The sequence below is a fragment of the Coccinella septempunctata genome, chromosome 7, assembly GCF_907165205.1.
Source record: "Coccinella septempunctata chromosome 7, icCocSept1.1, whole genome shotgun sequence".
Taxonomy (NCBI): domain Eukaryota; kingdom Metazoa; phylum Arthropoda; class Insecta; order Coleoptera; family Coccinellidae; genus Coccinella; species Coccinella septempunctata.
Genome location: NC_058195.1, coordinates 29,814,054 through 29,836,234, shown reverse-complemented (window position 1 = coordinate 29,836,234; position 22,181 = coordinate 29,814,054). Strand labels below are relative to the sequence as shown.

At 36.7% G+C, this 22,181-nt stretch overlaps 1 protein-coding gene across 1 annotated transcript; it reads left to right on the top strand.

Annotated features, from left to right (window-relative positions):
* Positions 1-17,879: 17,879 nt before the first annotated feature.
* Positions 17,880-19,675, top strand: LOC123317730. Its single transcript, XM_044904339.1, has 3 exons — positions 17,880-18,018; positions 18,090-18,500; positions 18,735-19,675. The coding sequence occupies exons 1-3, from the start codon at positions 17,880-17,882 to the stop codon at positions 19,355-19,357; spliced, it is 1,173 nt and encodes a 390-aa protein (XP_044760274.1). The 3' UTR covers positions 19,358-19,675.
* Positions 19,676-22,181: the final 2,506 nt, after the last annotated feature.

Sequence of the window (22,181 nt, the reverse complement as noted above, 5' to 3'; positions counted from 1 at the left end):
AGAGAGATAGATAGAGAGAGAGAGACAGCACTGCCATTCGACTGAGGCCAGCTACGGTACCGATTTCCGCCGACAGAGGGTAACAGAGAGAGAGGGAGACAAGGAGAGAGAGACAGGGTGCACTGCCATTCGACTGAGACCAGCCACTGTACCGATTTCCGCCGACAGAAGGAGTGACTTGCCAGGATCTCAACAGACCGTAACTACCGTCTATTTTTTTTACCGTACTCCTCTGGAGTGACCGTACAAAATTTAACCGTATTTGCCGTCTATTTCAACCGTATTTTTCCTGGAGAGACCGTATTTCATCAGCCGCCCTCACACCGACCAGGCCGCCGGTTGACATCGACATTCATTATTACTTGTACATTCCTGTCTATTTTCTTTTGTGTACAGTTTATTTTAATAGAAATAAATAGCTGAACATTTATTTTTGTGTTGCCAATTATTTTGCCAGTGAGAGTCTATTTATTAAGTCAGTTTCATCTAAGAGTTTAGTTAGAAGAGGTAAGTACTCTTTCTAACGCCTAAAGAACGTTGAAAAGCAGACACTTAGAAGACGCTACCGCCCTAGTCTTCATCGATACCCTTCTCCACTGATACTCAAGTCTACCCGGGCTCTCCAATTCTTTGGAGATTCTGTGAGAGACGTGGGGTTTGACTGATTGCCCCACTGGCGCCCGAGCAACCGTAAGGAGCGTCCAGGGTGAGAGAAAAAGCCCATCACAGTACACATGAACGCGTATATGGAGGCAGGCGGAAAAGACTATATATCAGGAGGGTGAATCATCTTGAATAGATTGACCGTCGGGAAATCTTTAATATCATTGAGGAGATGTTCGTCGTTCTTGCGTTTAAGAATTTCCAGTTGTTCTAGGAGTGTTAACTTATGGAAATCGCTATGCTGATGAAGTAAGGTTACGCCCGGGTGTCCACTGGAAGCGTATTCGAGCGGCTACACGCTCACGCGAAACGAGCGTTTGTAGCCGCTACAAAACAGGCGGCGCGGCGATACAGAGGTTGTCCACTGGAGGCGGCTTCGTGAGTTCAATTCAGTGTTGGAGCAGAAGGATCGTTCTCAATCAAGTATTGCTTGTTGTTTGCGATGGCTGCAATTTTTATAGCCAAAATCAAATCGAGAATTCAACCATTTCTACTGTCAACCGAAGAACGGACCTTATTGTTCTTATGTTGTTTTTATGCATTTGTGCTTGTTTCTTTACTTCTTTTCGATTTAACATACCATACTATTTGATGGTCAAATAAATTATTATTATTATGACTTTAGCCTTGCGGCTTTCACACTCCTCTCCAGAGGAAAATTCACTTATCCCAGATATCTCAGATATCAAAAGGATTAAGCTCTGTTGGAGCCCTTTCCAGGTTGTCGGGCTCTTGGTGGTGGTCGGGTCCGGGTCGCTCCTCGCCTTCCTGCTGTAGGTTGGATTCCTGCTCCACCCGCACTTCCTGTCGGAGCAGACGGTGTTCCTCTGCATTCCCCATGTACTTGCGTACAGTTCTCGCCGTTCCGAGCAGTACCGCCTTCTGCATGACTCTATAGATATTTTCGTCCAACTGAAGCTTCCTCAAGTTCTCTAGTAGTTTCTTCGGTATCAGGCCTGTAGATGAAATGACAATAGGGATGGTCTTGATATCTTTCAGCTTCCACTGTCTTCTGGTCTGTTCCTTGAGATCTCTGTATTTCGAAATTTTTTCAGTGTGCCTATCTAGAAGATTTTTATTATTTGGAATTGCCACGTCGATGAATAGTGCTCTGTCCCCATCCTTATTGAGCAATATGAGGTCTGGTCTATTGTGGGTTATTTTTCGGTCTGAGAGAACCGTGCGATCCCAGTAGAGCTTGTGATGTTCGTTTTCCAGCACAGCATCCGGATGGTAATTGTAATAAGGAACCTTTTTCGAAGTTAGAAGTTGGTGTTTCAGTGCCAATTCTTGGTAAAGAATCTTGGCAACAGCATCATGTCTATTTTTGTACTCCGTGCCCGCGAACTTCTGACATCCCCCGGTGATGTGCTGGATAGTTTCATGTGTCGCACAGCCATAACGACAGCTATCGTCCGCAACTGAGGCATCCTTGGCGATGTACTTCATGTAATTTCTAGTTGGAATCACCTGATCCTGGATGGCGAGCATGAAGCCCTCTGTCTCAGGAAACAACCTTTCGGAAGTCAACCAGTAGTTCGACGCAGATATATCGACGTAATCATGGTTGACCTCGTTCTGGTGCCTCCCATGCAAAGGTTTGCCAATCAGTTTCTGCATTTTACCCTCTGCAGAGTGTTCGACGGTTTCCAAGTGATCCTGTTGTAGCTTTAATGGTGTAGAACTATCAGCAACACAAACTACTCGATGGAGTTCTGACGAAGCTGCCTTGCTCAAGAAATATTTTCCAAGTCCTTCAATTTCCTGGGACATACGGTTGGACAAATCAACAATTCCTCTACCCCCAAGATGTCGTGGCAGCTCTGTCCGTCCTATTGAGCTTTTGGGGTGATGTTTATTGTGTTTAGTCAGCATCGTCCTTATTTTTCTCTGTAAAGCTACTAAATCGGTGGTCGTCCAAGAGATAATACCAAATGAATAGCTCAGCGCCGAGCAAGCGTAGGTGTTAATCGCTTTTATCAGATTCTTGCTGTTAAGACCAGTTCTCATTATCCTTCTCAATCTTCGGGTGAACTCCTCCGTTAATTCTTTCTTCATCTGGGTCTGATTGATTTTTCTTGCCTGTTTTAAGCCTAGATACTTGTATGTGTCTCCTTCCTTTAATGCTTCAATTTCTGCACTTTCCTTGAGTTTGAACGTACCATCTTCTATTTTCCCTCTCGTTATGTTTAGCAGTCGACATTTTTCTAGTCCAAACTTCATTTTGATGTCTTCCGAGAATCCTTCCACCATTTTCAGCATCAGTTGCATTTGTTTTTTGGTAGATGCGAAGAGTTTCAAATCGTCCATGTAAAGGAGATGATTCAGTTTCATCATAGTTCTACTGCCGCTCTTGATGGAAAATCCGTAGTCCGTAGAATTCAATCTATGAGACAAGGGATTCAGGGCCATGCAGAACCACAGAGGGCTCAGCGAGTCTCCTTGGAAAATTCCGCGTCTTATTGGAATAGGTCCTGTTGTAATGGAGCCATCTGCTGCTTTCATTTGAAGTTTAGTACGCCAGGTTGACATGACGTTTTTCAGGAACTCAACAATATTGGGATCCACCTTGTAAATCTTCAAGATCGTCAAGAGCCATTCGTGAGGTATAGAATCGAATGCTTTTTTGTAGTCTATGTACGCAGCGTAAAGATTCCTTCGCTTGGAGAACGCTTCATTGCAGATAACTGAATCTATTATTAGTTATTCTTTGCACCCTCGGCTGTCTTTGGTGCATCCTTTCTGTTGCATGGCGATGATGTTATTCCTTTCGCAATGGTTGTGAATTCGGTTTGATATGCACGATGTGATTAATTTGTACATCGTTGGAAGACATGTAAATTATTATTATAATTTTATCTTGAACGTTTCAGAATTATGAGACGGGTTGTTGAAAGGGATATATATTCTGCATACTCTGAATTCATAAAGAAATCCGATGATAGTTTGGTGACATATCCGAAGGATTTTTGATCATATCTGAATTCTAAAAAATAATAAAACCCGCATTTCTGGAGTTATGTTTAATGGTGATGAAAGGTTCAATACCCCTAAAGCAATTGTCGATGCTTTTGCGGATCATTTCAATAGTGTATATGAGAGCTCAGGAGATGAGGAATCGGACATCAGTGCCGATGATCGGGAAGATCATTTGATGAATCCCTCTGAATATCTGCACATTCAGGAAATAACGGGCGAACAGATACTCAAGGCAGCCGGAAAACTTAAAAATAAGCTAAGCTTTGGTACTGACACTGTTCCTGCTAGTGTAGTCAAAAAACATATAAGTTTAACCTCCCGTATTCAAATCAGCAAGGTTGCGGATGTCAGAAACTACAGAACCATCGCACTAATATCCGTGTTTTCCAAGTTATTTGAGATTGTTTTCTTCGATCTGATCTATTCACATGTGCACAACAGCTTACCAGAGTCTCAGCATGGCTTCATGCGGTCTCGAATCTCACAGGCATGTTGATGTGGTTTATGCTGATTTCAGCAGAGCGTTCGACAAAGTACCTCATAAACAGCACTTGAGGAAGTTGGCTAGGTTCAGTATTTCTGTTGACCTTCGGTTGCTCTTGAGGTCTTATCTGGATGGCAGACGGTTATATGTTATGAATATGAGGGAGTGAAATCTTTTATTTTATAGCTTGTTCTGGTGTTTCACCTAGGTCTTCTACTGTTCCGCGTGTTCATCAATGACGTTTTCAGTAATTTAGTATCTTTAAGGCTTCTTTTCGCAGATGATCTCAAGTTCTTCATGGAAATGGTCAATATAGCTGATTGTCATATCATGCAGGACAATATCCGGCGCATGTCTGAATGGTGCTTTTCTAACAAATTACCCTTGAATATTCAGAAAAGTAAAGTAATGAGTTACTCTAGAAAACTGTCTACTATTGAATTCGAATATAAAATTGAAAGTAAACTTTGAGAAGGGTTGTTGAAACTAAATACCTATTCAGGCGTTTTGTTCGACTACAAGCTCTCGTTCGGTCCTCATATTGAAAGCATTATTTGCAGTGCCAATAAGTCTTTGGGTTTTCTTCTACGCAACTGCAGGGAATTCTCAAATATTAGAGCTATACAATCAGTGTAAGTGTATTTCTGCTTAGTGCGTAGTAAACTTGAATACTATAGAGTGGCATGGAATCCATATCACAATAAATACATTTCAGCATTAGAGGCTGTTCAAAGAAAATTTTTGAAATTTCTATACTGTTCATCCCAACCACCACTCTTTGCTGAGCGAGTTTAATTTCACGAGTTTGAGGAAAAGAAGGGAAATTGCTGATGCTACTTTTGCATATAAATTCATCAACAAGAGTATTGACACAGCATCACTACTTTTTCTCCTTGATTTCAAAGCGCATCGACTTGCGTCAATATCTAATTACACGTTCAGATTTAGTGTCCCGAGTTCGCAGAACCATTTCCACAGTCCTGTTATATCGATGTGTTAGAAGCTTTAACAATATGTCCCTTCAGAAGATGTTTTTTTTCTGTCCATTGGTGAGTTTATATTCTATTAATACTTAAAATCTTAACTTAACTATCAATAAAAGTTTTATGCTATGTTTAAATAATTTCTAAACTTGAAAAATTTTATATTGCCCAATGCTTTTGTTAAAATGTCGGCAAGATTGTTTTCAGATTCAATCTTTACAATTTTTATTTTCTCATTTTTGACATGCTCATGAGTATAATCGTAATGAACCTCAATATGTTTAGAATTCTTAGTATAGTTTCCAAAATTTGCAATAGCCACTGCACCTGAGTTGTCTTCATATATTTTAATTGGTTCATTTACTTTATCAAAAACATCATTTATTACACCAATGAAAAAGATTACCTCTGTAACTACTTCAGACAGAGCTATATATTCAGCGAATGTAGATGATTTTGTTATAACATTTTTTTCTTCGATTTCCACATTATAACATTTCCACAGAATCTTATTACATATCCTGTCGTAAACTTTCTGTCTATAGTGTCTCCTGCCCAATCTGAATCAACATAACAGTCTAACAATTCAACATTATCATATTTATAATATTTCAATTTCAAAGTTTTTGTCAAATACAAATATTTCAACACTCTTAATGCATATTTGAAATGAGTTTCATCACAGCAATTTTGAAAACGACTCAAATAATTTACACTAAAGGTAATATCTGGTCTAGTACCTGAGCTAATATATAAAAGTGCTCCAATCAAATTTCTAAATTTAATGTTTTCATTTGATGTAGCATTTTTCAACTTTAAATTTACTTCCATAGGTGATTTGTACAACTTTGCATTTTCAATATTATAACTTCTAAAGATTCAATAAATTCTCTTGACTCATAGTTAAAATGTTTTTGTTACTGTAATCATATTCTATATCAACACCTATATAATGTTTTACTTTGCCTGAATCCTTCATTTTAAATTTCTTGGATAGTTTACTTTTAACATCATTTAGCAAATCTGTGTCTTCACAACAAATTGAAAGATCATCAACAAATAACAATATTATCAGAATCTTTTCATTTTCTTTCTTAAAATACAAGCAATAATCATATTTGCATCTTTTAAAATTTAGTTCAGTTAAAAATTCATTTAAGCATTCATACCAGGCACGTGGGCTTTCTTTTAAACCATATAATGATTTTTTTAACAAATAAATTTTTTCAGGATCATTTTCATATCCTGTTGGCCGTTTTACATATACTTCTGATAAAATTTTGCCATAGGAAGAACGTGCAGACAATTGAAAGTGAGAATTTCCGAGCATTTGAGGTACCCAGATAAGTCAGTCTTTGGTCATCACATTAGTTTTAACAATCATTCATTCAGCCCTCAGGATAATTCAAATACCTCAATTACACTCAGCCACTGCCACTGCCACTCGCGCTGCCGGAAATATTTCCCGAAATACTTCTGCGGCAGTATCGAAGGCAGTGAGTATTTACACTCTGCTCCATCATTTCTCTCGCGGCCAAGTTTCGGCAATGACGGATGAAGAGATAATTGCAGCCATATAGGTTGAAAAACATCATCTGCTCCTGATCCAGACTTAATGGACTGGATTTTTCTTCACAGAAGTGGTCGGAATGTGGCCATAAGTGATTTTTTTTTCGCCTTCAATTCCTCAATTGGAATATCCCCCATATTCCGACTGATCCTTTTCCAGGCGTCGTGAACCTTATGTTTGATTTTATGGGCTTTGTCGCTTTTATCCCATATCACCCTTTCACCTTCTATGAGTTCTAATAGCATAATTATTTTTTCATTGTTCCACTCTGTCGTGGACATTTTTCCCAATAATATTGATATGATATATTATATTGATTATTTTCGAAACCCTTCGCCGCTTACGTTGAGAGCAGCAACCCGATTGAATGTAAACACGTACTGCCGCTCGCACTGCCGGTCCTTTGACTTCCGCACGAAAAACCGCCAATTTAGGGAGCGTAGGGCAGCGCGAGTGGCAGCGGCAGGAGCAGGAGAAGTGTAGTGATTACATTCTCATGCTGCCCACTTCCCTGCTCACTTCCCTGCTCTTTGCGGCTGAGTGTAATCGAGGTAAAAGATTATACGACAGACCAACAGTAGAAATTATACTAAGTTAGATTTTCTTGAGAGTGTACATATCGAGGATGAAATTTCTAAGAACTGTAATTGTTTGAACATTCAGACAAACCTATGTTTGAATAAATCATATACACCTTTGTTTAAGAGACTATGAGACGTGAATGGTTGCTCACATTTTATTTGTAATTTAATTTGGTTATTTACGTATTTATTTGTTTGTTTGTTATAAGCAAGTTTCCTTGTGAGCTGATCTTTAACCTTGTTTTTATTCGATGAACAGATGTATAGGGATGCATATGGTTGTATCTGCTTTTGATGTTTATGTTATTCTTTTATTGATTGTTCTCTATGTCATGATTTATTATTCTGTTTGTTATGTTCTATGATCTAACCTGATATTTTTGATCAGTTTCGTACTTATTACCACCTTAGTACTTTTATATTAGTGATATTATTGATATTTCATTGTTGTTTGAGAGTGAAATTTTCCGTGGCATTTGTTATTTGTCGATTTGGTCGAATGACTGTCCATTTCCTTTTTATTTTGATTTGACAAGTGAGTACAAAGTTCTATCAACACATCATGATATTTTATCGACTTGTTAATTTTTGTAGAGGTACTGAAGATAGCTCTCATAAGCCGAAAGCGCTCTACCTAATATTAAAAAATTGACTAAATACTTGGAATACATCATTTCACACCTATCAATATCTTTACCAAGTACAAGCTAACGATTCAACGTAAAATTTTGCCGATTAAAAATGAAGTCTCTACATCCATTTGATGTATTTCTAATGAGTTTTGACAACAATAAGACAACAATAATCTGATAGTTGGCATTCCAGCAACTGGAGAATAGGTATCATCTAAGCAATCAGTTTGCTGGAATCCTCTGACCACTAACCTCGCTTTGTATTCATCGAGTACCTTTTTCACTTTGGATGGCTTGTCAACTAGTGTCCAGGTTTTATTTTCAGCCAGACTGTTCATTTCACGGTCCATAGCCCTCTTCCATTCGTTGGCATCTTTACAGGTTATCGCCTCCTGAAAATTAACTGGTGTAAGAGCATTACAATAATTTACATTTATACAATAATATCCAAATTCTTCATCAAATCGCAATGGTGGCTGAGCATTTTTTTTTGGTCTTCTTTCTTTCCTTGTCTTCAGGTTGGAATTTTTCTTCGCTTTTTACATCAACTGGGTGGTTTTCTTCCGTTTGCTCATCTTCTTCTTCATCATCAAAACCACATAGAGTTACATCTTCTTCTATTATATCACAGTGCCTTGCAATTATGATTTTATTGTTGATCAGCACTCTATAACCTATGTCGGTGTATCCCAAAAGTGTTCCCATTTCTGCCTTCTTATCCCATTTTCATTTTCTTCTTTCTTCTGGTATTCGTACAAAGACCTTGCTGCCATACATTTTCAGATACTTTACTGTTGGTTTCCTTTGGAAAAAGATTTCAAATGGGGTTTTCTTTTCAATCGTATTTGTCAAGATTCTATTCTTCAGGTATGCTGCCGTCTTTATTATTTCTGGCCAGTACCTTCTTTCAACCTTGGCTTCTGATAATAAACACCTTCCCATATCCATCAACTACCTGTTAAACCTTTCTGCGGTTCCATTTAATTCGTGTACGTATGCTGGACAAGGTAATAATAATAATAATAATAATATCGTTTATTTCATAATCTGAATTACATTCTGAAGATGAAATACGTCATAATACATGGGAACAAAAGCAACAAGGCAAAATAAAAAGAAATGAGAAATTAACAATAAAATACATGAGAACAGCTCAAAAAATATATTAAGAGTTCATATATTCATCTATAGAGTATGGCTCTAGATCTATTAAAACATTCAGGATAGCTTCCTTGAATTTTTTGATGTCCGTTAAAGCGTGATACTGCTTTGGTACCCTACTAAACAATTTGAGGCACATATATTCGACATTTTTCTGTGCTAATGTGAGGGAATACTTCGGTAAATGATACTTTTGGATACGTCTGGTGTTGTTTAGATTCAAGTTTTTCTCAAAAAAATGTTCGTTCTTTTGTAGGAAAACAAGACATCTGTATATGTATAAACCGGTAAGGGTTAATATTCTTTCTCTCTTGAAATATCCACGGCAAGATTCTCTGGATGGCAAACGAAGAATAGTTCTCAAAGTTTTTTTCTGGATCACGAATATCCTAGTGATATCGGAGCTATTTCCCCACGCAATGATTCCATACGCCATTAGACTTTGAAAATTAGAGAAATACACGGTCTTTAGTAAGCTTAGGTCAGCTTGACGTACAAGTACTCGAAGAGTATAAAGAACAGAGTTAAGTCTACTCTGAAGTGAACCTATATGATCACACCAACTAAAATGTTGATCCAGAACAATACCCAAAAAGCGTGTACTCACAGTAAGATCTTTTATCTGTCCTGAAAGATCTATATTCTCAGGTTTTACTGTTTTATTGTGCGAGGTACAAAAAAACATACACTCGGTTTTTTCTAAATTGAGAACGAGCTGGTTTTGGCGGCACCAGTTGGCGATAGAAGAAAAACCCTTCTGCGTGGACTCCATACATTTGGCAACTTCAGCCTCTACCACCAGCATATTGGTATCGTCCGCGTACATAACAACCTCATGATCGCATTCTCCCGATTGAAAATCAAAAGCCGGACTTGCATTAGCAAAATCCGAAATGAAATCCGTCAAAATGCTCTCCGGTAAATCGTTCACATACACCAGAAAGAGTAGTGGTGCGGCGATACCACCCTGAGGCACTCCAACGCTCAGTACTTCATCAGAGGAATAGTATGAGACACCATCAACTTCAACACACACTCTCTGAACTCGGTCTTGCAAATAGCTCTTCATAAGATCTAGTTGTTTATCTCGAATTCCGTAAAGAGATAATTTATGTAGCAATTTCTCATGGACCACACAGTCGAAAGCCTTGGAAAAATCAACAAAAAGCCCCATTGGTACCCTACCTTCATCCAAGGCCCCAAGAATTGACCGCACCAGTTTAAAAATCGCTGTATCAGTGCTTCTTGTCTTCAAAAAACCATGTTGACAATCCGAAAACACACCTGATTTTCGGAAGAAGTTTAAAAGCCGATTCACCAAAATTTTCTCAAACAATTTCGAAAAGGAAGTTAGCAAGCTTATCGGACGATAATTCCCAGGGTGATCTGTAGTTCCCTTCTTGAATAAAGGTTTCACGATAGCTATCTTCAAAGATTTCGGGAAAACTCCTTCTTTAAAGGCAGTATACATTATGTGGGCTACTGGCAGCGCTATTATAGAAATAGACTTTTTAATAACAGTCATCGGTATCCCATCAAAACCTTTATTTGCCATTCCCCTTACAGTCCTGACAACCTCATCCGATGTGACCTCGAAAAGAAAAAAAGAACTCAAATTCCGATGGATACAATCAGCTACCGGAGCAGATTGGGTACAATTTGGAGTAGGAGATATCAATAAGGAGGAGACGCTGGTAAAATGCCTATTGAAATCATCCGCAAGCTTCTGGGGATTATTGGATCTTAACAAACCTTTTTGAGTTTCATTTTTACGTCCCGTGATTTGATATATCATATTCCAGACCGCTTTGGATTTATTTTTGGAATTTCTAATATGATCACTTATGAATTTTTTCCTATTCATGTTGAGACTTTCATCATATAAAGCTTTCGTTTTGCGGTAAATATCAAGATATTCCGAGCGGTAACGAGAAATCAGGTACAGGTAATCCAGTTGGTTTTTTAGATTCACTATATCTGGAGATGTGTCCACATATATTTTCTGGGAAGAAGTGTCTTTGATCGTAACAAGAGGAAATGATCTATCAAATATGGACTTATATTTGTTAAAAAATATGTCCCACATTGAATCGACATTTACTGTGTTTTGGTAGATTGAAAGATCATTCCAGTTCACTGTAGATAGACCCTCCAAAAAACCTTCCATAGTAGAGTCGTTTATGAGGCGAATTTGCTTCTTTATGACCTTTGGAATTTTATTGAATGTGAACGAAAAAAGTTGAGCGGTGTGGTCAGACAAATGAGACGGGACAACGCAAGTGTCATAATCAATCAAGTTTGTAATGAAGTTATCGATACATGTGGAAGAGTTATGTGTAACCCGAGTTGGTTCATGAATTGTAAAACAAGCATCAAATCCTTCCAATATTGAAATAAATTTCTGTTTATCATGGTCATTCGCCAGCAAATTTATATTGAAGTCACCAGCAATTACGAAATGAGCATTTTCAGCTGTTAGTTTTTGAAGAACTTTCTGAATGTTTTCAAAAAACAAATTAATATTACAACGGGGATATGTATCGGGTCGATAAATTGAAACAATAACATACTTCCTATCCCTTCCACGTACTTCTGCAGCCGAGCATTCAATGACATGTGGAATACTTAAACTAACTAGATCTGGAAGGTCTTCACAAAATATATCATTTCTACAATAAATTGCGCTTCCACCAAAACCACCAGGTCTACAGTATTTAGAACACAACTTGAAACCACCAATGACAAGTGAATCGAGTTCTTCTTGCCAATGTTCAGTGACAGCTATGAAGCATGCTCTGTGATTGTTTACAAACTGATTTAACCTAAGTACACAATTTCTTAAACTTTGAACATTTTGATGTACAATTATGCACCTATCATTGGCGCTTTCATTCTGTTGAGACGGAATAAAAAATGGTTTATTCTACTCCCTGTTGGCCATAAGTCTGGATTTTTTACAGCTTCAAAATCTTCAGCAGGAACCGTTATTTTGAAGGACGAATATTCTTTAGGTCTCTTTGACTCCAATTTTTCACATATTACTCCAACGAATCCATTTGTGTTGAGATGTTTGATCGGGTTTCAAAGAAGGATCGAGCTTACAGACATGCAAATATCCATACTTAGGGATACCTCTAATGGACATTTCTTCAGCCTTACCGCTTCCAACGATGGTTTTGTCCACACGTCTAGTTCTTTTGTTTCTTACAGGTATGAAATTATCCTCAATGGTATTTTGGACATAACTCTTGCTCTGGCTAGGTATAGTGTTAACACTTTTGTCCTCTGGATGGTGTATTGCTGTTTTTTCCTCTGTTGGAGATTTTATCTCGCTGACAGTTGGCGTGTTGACATTATTTTTATAAATTTTCACTTTCGGATTGCTATTCTGTTTTACAACTTCAGCATATTTTTTGATCTTAGGGTCCTTTCCAATTCCTTGAGAGTCGATATATTGAAGAATTCGCATATTTTCGCTCCTCAAGCCTGAAACTTCCTCACGAAGGTTCACAATTTCCACTTTCAAGTCATGTACCATGGGCATAAGCAATGACCTGAGAGTATCAGTTATAGTATTTGTAATATTTCCAAGTAGTTTCTCAGTGGAATAATCTACGGTTTCCGGTGCAGAGTCCTTTGGACAATCAGTTTTTGGGGTTATGTCTACTGGAGAACAATCATCGCAGAGCCAGGATTTAAAGGTGCCAGAGTTTCTGAGTGTTTCAAGACTTTGAACGGTTAAATTTACACACTGAATGTGAAATAGATATGAACTATCTTTAGAGCATGAAATTGAGTCGTCGTAACGACTTATTGTCTTCGAGCACTTACAACACGTAACGGCCATCTTGATATTGTTGTAGGTTTTATTATTATTTCCTTCTCTTTTGCAAAATCGAAAATTCTATTATAGCATTCATATACTCCTTACCATTGTCACATCGCAGTTCTTTTATAGTTTTTCCAGTAAGATTTTGTACCTCATTTACATACTGTTTTAAATGATCATAGACTTCATATTTTGTCCGGATACAATAAACCTTGGCAAGCTTGCTGTAATCATCTATGAAGCTTAAAAAGTGTTTTTCACCACAGTTACCTGTTGTTTGATGAGGCCCATTTAAATCTGTATGTACAATTTGCAAAATATCGTCTGCTCTCCTGCGGTTGTTACTGAAAGGGATGTTATGCATTTTATTTTGGATGCATGTTGCACATTTTAAATAATCTGGCTCAATTTCTTTGGGTAATCCATCCAATGATTCATTTCTACACATCACTTCTGAATTATTAAAGTTTATATGTCCTGGTGTACGATGCATTTTTGCTTTGGTGGTCATCTTACTTTTACACACATTTGCTTCTAGTATTTCTTCATTTGTATAACATTTCCTTTTATACAAATTCTCATCCTTTACAGCGATAGCTTCTACCTTACTATATTCTCGACAGTTTTCCTTCAGACACAATTGAATTTCTTTCTGTAATTTTAGAATAACTTAATAAATTTGCCTTCATTTCTTTCACATAAAAAATTATTTTTTAAAATTACTTCGGCTATTCCGCCATATACTAAGAAATAAGCTTTTATATTACCAACTTTTGTAGCCTCAAGTATTCGTCCATCACCAACTTTGACTTTCACAGTTTTCTTCAATGTCTCACATGTGTCAAAATATTCATCTGTGTTGATGATATGATCTGTGCAACCGCTGTCAAGCAACCATTCTATCTGACCCGTTTTATTGTTCTCCTTCTCACTCACTTTTGTGTTGTTTGAAATGATTGTGTGGAAACTACTTCCATATTCAAATTTATCATATCTTCGTTGATTGTTTGAACCATTTCCTCGGCCTCTACATCCGAAATATCCTCGACCTCTGCCTCTGGTTCGACAATTTCTTTTGAAATGTCCGGGTTTTCCACATTTGTAGCATTTCTGTGACAATGTTTTTGCTTCTGTTTGAAATACATTTGAACTATCATTCGGAGCTCCACTAGATTTTTCTTCCACGTTTCTCAACTTTATCTTGCTTTTTAGATAATCAACAGTTCTTTCCTTCTCTGGTAATACGTCGATCAAATCACCAATATGACTATAATTTGGTGGAAGTACTTTCAACATATAATTTAGTTTCTCATGTTCTGTTATAACCGCACCTGCCTGCTTCAATTCATTTACTGCTTTTTCGAAATCATCGAAAAATAGGTTCACCTTTTCATAATTTTTAAGTTTTACGTTTTCAAGGTTGTGTCGACAAACAATTTGCAGAGCTGTACTCTTTTTCAGATACATCTCATCAAATTTTTTGATTATTTCGTAGGCTGATTCGAAGTCACTTATATACTCCAGCTGCTTATTGGATATGGCGCTGTAGATATAGTTCGTTGCCTGAATATCTCGTTCGTTCCATTTATTATCGTCAGCGCTGGTTTTCGCTCGCATCACTTCCTTGCACTTTTAAAATTGTAAGAATTTGAATATGCGTATTTTCCAGTTAGAGTAGTCCACTCCATCGAAGATTGGAATATTAATCTCACCATTCTTTGCCGCCATTTTGTCGTCTCTTCCCGTTACCACTTCCTGAACCAGATTTCTTCAACTTACACCTCTGATTGGGCATGTGCCTGTTGGATGTAATTTATTTGAATAAATAAATAAATAATATATCTGTTTATACCTGGCAACAATTACATTGTGGCTGACTGAGAACTTGCAACCATTTTTTTTTTCTATTTTTCACATCATTTTCTTCGAAATGGCCCAAAATGTATAGAATAAACATATAGTTGCAAATTATGATATCAGCAAATCAATTATACAAAAATCAATTACAGGTATTTGCGGCTAATTTTTAAAGGCAACCTATATATAATATAAAGTTTCAAACACCCCCTAAAATGAAATCATCAAATTGAGTAAATATATCTGTTTCCTTCCACACACGATTTCTGACTACAAAAGTTATTCATTGGACAATTTTATCCCAATGTCAGGAGAGAAACTTTATTGTTTTGAAAAAAAAATGTATTCTGATATGAATTGTAATCATAAAAGACAAAGTTTCTAGTAGAGGTTTTTTTCCGACAGATCCATATTCAGATGCTCACCCTTTATTCCAACAGGAAAAAGAAACTGAAAGTGATAGAGTCATTCGGGGTAACTGAGCGCAGTGGGTAAGTGTGCGCAGTGCGTATATCTCGACTATGCAATGTATGAAAGAGGGGTTCATTTGGGTTAAGCAAGGGCGCAGAATCTCCGAATTAGTTTTTCATAGGAGTACGCCGTGCGACGTTTCGTTAACTTTTTATCTGCAATCAATCAAATTCACTAGTTTTCTTGTTAATTTTCAGCATCTCTGCAAATTCTGCCAGGGCCAAGTTCCGAGTCCGATAGTGTTACACAATATTTTATTCGATCATGGGCATATTAATCTAAATATATAATAAAAAATTTCAGGTTCTCTTAGCTGCTCAACTCTATAAGAACGTCAATTCAAATTTTGGCTCACTGGGGAAAGTGTGCGCGGGTAAGTGTGCGCATAGATTCATTATATGGGCATTAGTTCAGTGAGGAATGAATTATGACATTGTTGATTTTCTTGGTTCAGACTCGATCAATATTGTCCTATTTGTTCGGAAAAATATGAAGAGCCACCAACAGGGGAATGTATCAAGTGTTGTGTTCACCAGGAATTGTGACACGAACAATAATGCAGTGCTTATAAAAAGGCGCTTCTGTATTGACAATAAACAGCATTTCTCTAATATTGTAACATTTTGATGACATTATTTTGTAATTTGTTTTAATTGTGTGGTTCACTAAGCACTGCGTTCACTTACCCCGTAAGGGTGCGCACACTTACCCGCAATACGGAGCATGTAAACGCACTCCGACTTTCACCATTAAATTTCTTTTTGTGGAAAGAAAACGTTTTTGATTTGTTGGCTTCTTGATGTTTTTTTATAGATTAGAAAATTCTCTATCTCATGAATGAATATGTTTTAATTTTCCTAGCTTCAACATTTGAAACAGGGTATGGCTTGAAAGGCAAAAGTGCGCACAGTTGCCCCGAATGACTCTACAGTGCAGAGTGATTCAGAAGATGAAGGAGGAAACTATTCGCAGCGGAGGATTTCTTCATCACATGAAATATTGGAAAAAACCATTAATAGCACAAATTAAGTTATTGAAAAAGAGAATTTTATCGTTTCCGTATCAAAAACGAGGGGAGGAGGTGGAGAAAACATTTCTGCCTATTTTGTAACAAAAAACTTAACAAATTTGCATGGCACCTTGAAAGTGTTCATAAGAATGAGGATGCCGTAAGAAAATTTTCTTTATTAGCGAAAAGATGAGAAGAGAGAAGAGAAATCATCAGTTCTAACAGAATAAAAGGAAATTTTCGATATAACACAAAAATATGTTGGAACTATGGTGATTCAATGGTCTCGAGAAGACCGAATTCTTCTAAAGTAAGGAGAGCCACAGACTTTCTCCCATACATGAAATGCAAAGAATTTTATTCTAAAATCAGTCTACGTGTACATTGCAGAGCATGCACTGGAATTGCGAGAAGAAAAACACGGTGTGCGATGCTGAATGGGAGAAAAATTGAGTCTAGGTTACATAGTACAGCGAACAAAATGGTGAGAGAAAAACTCTTTCCACCTTTAAGGGACGACGATATCGTTCGTTCCATAAAATACGATGAATTAGTCATTTTATACGCAAAAAAATGTGCGAGAAATACAGACATGAACGCTACTTCGCGATGATAAGACAGCGTTTGAGAGTGATTGGAAGGTTTTCAAAAGTCTTAAAGGGGAATAATTTGTCTGATGTTTTCGATCTTTCCAATTGTCTTGAGTCAATAAAAGTTGTTCAGGAGCGGATGCTGAAACAGGTAATTTTAAAAATCCATCGGGGTGGCCTCATTATTATGCACTTCATTAAAATATCTCACAAAACTTCACATTAATTAATGCATCATCAAACACAATGATGTAAACAGGAAAAATGCGAAAAATTTCTTGTTGGTGTTTTCTCAAAAGGTTGAGATCAATGTCACCAGAACTGTGACTGAATCGCAGGTGCAGATGAGGAGGAGGAAAAAATCGATTTGCCCAGTACCTACTGATGATGTCAGGAAATTCTATATTTATCTACGAAAAAATTTAGAAATTTCATATAATCGACTAAAATACAAATTTCGTCGTCAAAATTCGCATTACGAAGTATTTAGGTCTTCAACCGCCGGAGACCTGGAGAACTTGAGCGAATTCTGATGGAAGACTCAAAACGCTACGAGGTGTGTGAATTCATACCAACGATGGCAATGGAAAAGAACAATAAGAAAATACAGAAGGGTCTAAGAGTTATGTGGTGTTTTCTCATTAGAGGGAAATGAAAGCGCACTGTTTCTGTTATTTTGGATAAGAAACAAGTGGAATGTGTTGAGCTGCTATTAAAATACAGGATCATTCAAAAATTTCCAAGAGCAATCCATATGTTTTCGCTCTGCCCGGCGTAAGTAACACTAAATATATGAGGTCATCTAATATTATTAGAAATCATGCCATTTTTTCTGGAGCTGATCACCCTGAAAGATTAAGGGGGACCGAGATGGGGACTGTTGGAACTAGATTAATTTATTATTGAAAATATCATGGCATCATTGAATTTGATAGTTAAGGTTGAAATATATTTTTAGAGTTGTCAATATATAGAAAAATAAAAGTCACTTTTGGAAAACTAATAAGTTGTTCAATTCTAAGTTTTCAAAAGGTAAATAAGTAAAGATATAACATTTGGCGACCGTGATAATGGAGAGTTTCAAGAAAGAACGAGAAATAATAAGAAAACACTTCAAGAAAATATGTGCAGAAATAGACCTGAAAATAAGCGACAAAGAACGAAGCAAAGACGACATGTTATCCCTTTTAAGGCAATTAGAAGACAAGGGTGACGGACTATTAGGAGGAAGGAGGAAGATTTAGAAGAGGAATTCAACAAAGTAGAATTTTTCCGAGAAGAATTCGTAAGACAAAGAACTAAAAGTGAAGCTGAGTTGAAGAAGTCATTGGATCAAACAACATCGCAAGAATGCAGCGGCGAAAAGAACAAGAGAAAATTCCGGCTTCCACAAACTGAAATGAAAAAATTCGACGGAAATGTCAAAAATTGGATAGGATTTTGGGGACAGTTCCGAAAAATACATGAAGACATGGAAATCGATTTCGAAGACAAATTTCAGTACCCACTTCAGGCAACAGAAGTTGACTCAGCAGCAAGGAAGCTAGTGGAGAGTTTTCCTCCATCAGGAGCGAATTACACGATAGCTGTCGATCAGATGAAGGCAAGGTTTGCAAAAGATGAATTCCTTATCGAGGTGTATGTGAGAGAATTGCTGAGTTTAGGTCTCAAACAAGCAATGGACAATACAAGTATGTCACTTTCCAAGCTTTATGATAAGCTATAGAAACACAACTTAGGGCATTGGAATCTCTGGGGGTAACAAAGGAAAAATATGCGGCAATGTTGTGTCCTTTGGTAGAATCTTCATTACCGAACGATACATTGAAAGCATGGGAAAGATATCGCAGTTCAAATGAAGTGAACAGCATTTCGAATCCAAATGAGATAGGGAAAAGTATTTGTGGTTCTGTCATTTTTATTAGATTTTTTACGAAGCGAAGTTGAATCAGAAAAAAGAATAAATCTAGCACAGTCAAGTTTCTACAATAAACCAGTCGATAAAACAGGTGGCGGTGGATTATACACAGCTGCAGCATTGTATTCAGCAAGTTCGAAAGACGCAGGAAAAGTTGGTAAGAAAGTTCCATATTGTCTCTTCTGTACAAAATCTCACTGGAGTCAATATTGTCTCAAAGCTCAGAAATTATCTTTGAATGAGAGAAAAAATATTGTCAAAGAAAAGAAAGGTTGTTTCGTTTGCCTAAAACAATATCATACTTGTAAACAATGCAGAGCATTTGTGAGATGTATAGTTTGTTCGAGGAAACATTATCCAATAATGTGTCCGGATTTAGATGTGAAAAGGGGAAAGAAGGATAATGAGAAGAAAGAAATAGAAAGTATTTTGACTAGCAACTTATCTAATACAGTATTATTGCAAACAGTTCTTGTGCGGATTCATTTTGAAGCGAGCGAAAAAATAGTTGGAGCATTATTAGATTCTGGTTCACAAAGATCTTATATTTTATCTAGAAGTGCAGAAGAACTAAAGTTGAGGAAAATTGACAATGAAACTAAAATACAGGGAGTTTTTGGAGGGAAGTAATCCCAACCAGAAACTCATAAGTTATTCGAAGTAACAATAAGAAGTATTGATAACACACATGAATTCAAAATCAACATGTTGAATCAAGATAAAATCTGCAATCATATTCCTCGTATTAATGATACATCTTGTATAAATTATTTGAAACAAAGTAATATTGTGATTCACGATAGTAATTGGTCAAATGCTCCAAAGGAAATTGAACTATTATAGGAGCAGATATATTTGGTCATTTATTAACTGGTAGAAAACATCACCTTGATGGTGGTCTTGTAGCGCTCGAAACATATTTGGGGTGGACACTCATCGGACAGTACGACACAAAACAACGCAATGAGACTATATTTTCTGGATTTTCCGAATTGTCAATACCAGACTTAGAATTACTTGGTATAAAAGATTCGGTACAAGTAAAATCAAATGAAATTCTAGAAGAGCAAGCTTTGATCCATTTCTATGCCTATTACTATAAATGACGAAAAAAGATATGAAATTAAAGTACCTTGGTCGCAAGATCACTTGAATATTTTAGATAATAAGGAAATGGCCCTTAGTAGATTAGAGTCTAATACAAAAAGATTGCTGAGTTTGAAAAAATATGATGATTATTCAAGGGTATTCGATGAATGGAAGAATTGGGAGTTATTGAGGAAGTGACCGACGAGCATGAAATGAGACAAGAAAATTCAATTCATTATTTGTCGCACCATGCAGTCATTAAAGAATCAAGTGCAACTACTAAAATTCGCCCAGTTTTCGATGCATCAGCTAGGGACAAGGATGGGAATTCATTAAATGGTTGCTTGGAAAAGGGTCCGAATTTTCTGGAATTAATCCCATCAATGCTTTTAAAATTTCGCATCAATGCAATTGGCATAATTTCTGATATAGAAACATTACAGATAAGTATATGTCCAGAAGATAGAGATTATGTAAGATTTTTCTGGTGGAGAAACTATTCAGAAAAGGAAACTAAAATATACAAGCATTGCAGAGTAGTGTTTGGTGTCAAATGCAGTTCATGCATTTATTTTGTCAGCTACGATTAGTTATCATTTGGATAATGTTGCAGTACAGTTGAAAGAGACAGCGGAAAAATTGAAAAATTCATTTTACGTAGATAACTGTGTAACAAGTGTAACAAATGAATCAGAATGCGCAAAATTTATCAAAGAAACAACATTTATCATGTCGTCTGCAAAGTTCAACGTACGAGGATGGATATACAATTCACAAAAATCTAAGGAAATTTCTGATCAAGTGAACGTAGTTGGAGTACTAGGACTACTTTGGAATATACAAGAAGATACATTATTTTGTGATATCCATAGCATGTCTGATTCTCAAATTGTATTGACTAAACGAAGTTTGCTATCAGTGGCACAAAAAATTTTTGATTCAATTGGTTTCTTGTGTCCAGTATTATTGATTCCCAAATTATTATTACAGGAAACTTGGCAACTTAAGATTGGCTGGGATCAAGAATTGACATCTGAAATATCTAAAAAATTTCAATGCTGGGTAAAACAACTAGATTTATTAGTTCATTGTAGTCACAAGGAGACTTTGTGGAAATTTCAATTTAGAAAATTCTTCAAACTCGACCATCCACGTATTTTGCGACGCTAGTAAATCAGCATATGCAAGTTGCATATTTCTAAGAACCATTATTAATGGAGTGATCTCAGCATGCAGTGATGATAATATTATGAACAAAGATCCATCATCCTTATATTCAAATAACAGGATCTGTAGTGACAATTTCGAAAGTCCTTTCATGACCTCCCACAAATTTAATAAAAGTGGAGTTCCAACTTTGAATCTATTCCTCAAACCAAGCACTATTGATGTTGGTACACAGACAGAAGATTTGGAAGGATTGACTCGATTAAACAAGGTCGAAATTCTGGGACTCAAACAACATTGGAATAATCTTCAGGGACATCAAGAAACAATAAATTGAAGACTTTGGTGAAGGTAGGTGAACAAAAGATACATATCAAGAAAATATTCCATATTTTTCAGATGAAGTCTAAAATGATAAGAAAATTAATTATGAAGAAGCGGAATTTCGAGAGGACTTTGGAAGCAATAGGATGCCAAGAAAATCATATAACAAAGGCAGATTTCAAGAGTTCTTGGGCAATCTAGCAAAGACTGTCGGCGACCTGAAAGATAAAAAATTTCAAGGTCGAAGATATACCACAGAGTTTAAACAGCACGCTCTTTGACTATACTATTCTGGACCAAAAACCTATAGAAAAATGGTTCAAAACTATTTTTCCCCTCCGTATCCACATTGAGGAGGATGACTGAAAATATCCAGAGAACTACAAGCCTAAATGATTTTATTTTTAGAAGCTTGAGGTTAAGACTACGGGGTAAAAGCAGAGAAGGATTGATTTGCGTACTCACAATGGATGGAGTATCGCTAAAAGCAAATTTGCAGTACGACCAAAAAGATGACGAAATTATAGGATTTCATGATTTAGGTGGAATTGAACTTTTTCATTGCATGATTCCGTCAGAAATATAAGTTCCAAGAAAATATGGCGAGAGGAATTCAGGATAATGAAAACAACCTCTTGGTTTTTTTTTCCTAACTTCAAACTGCAATACAGCAGATTTGAAGATTATAGTATTTGAATGCATTGGAAAAATGATTGAAACAGGTCTTGATGTTATAGCTCTCATTTCAGCTCTAACTTTGTGTTATTTTCAAAGCAGTTAGGTGTAAACGTGAATAATTCTGTGTTTCAGGTGCATGGTAGGAAGTAGCTTTATATTTTCAATACTCCCCATCTAATAAAATGCATGAGGAATG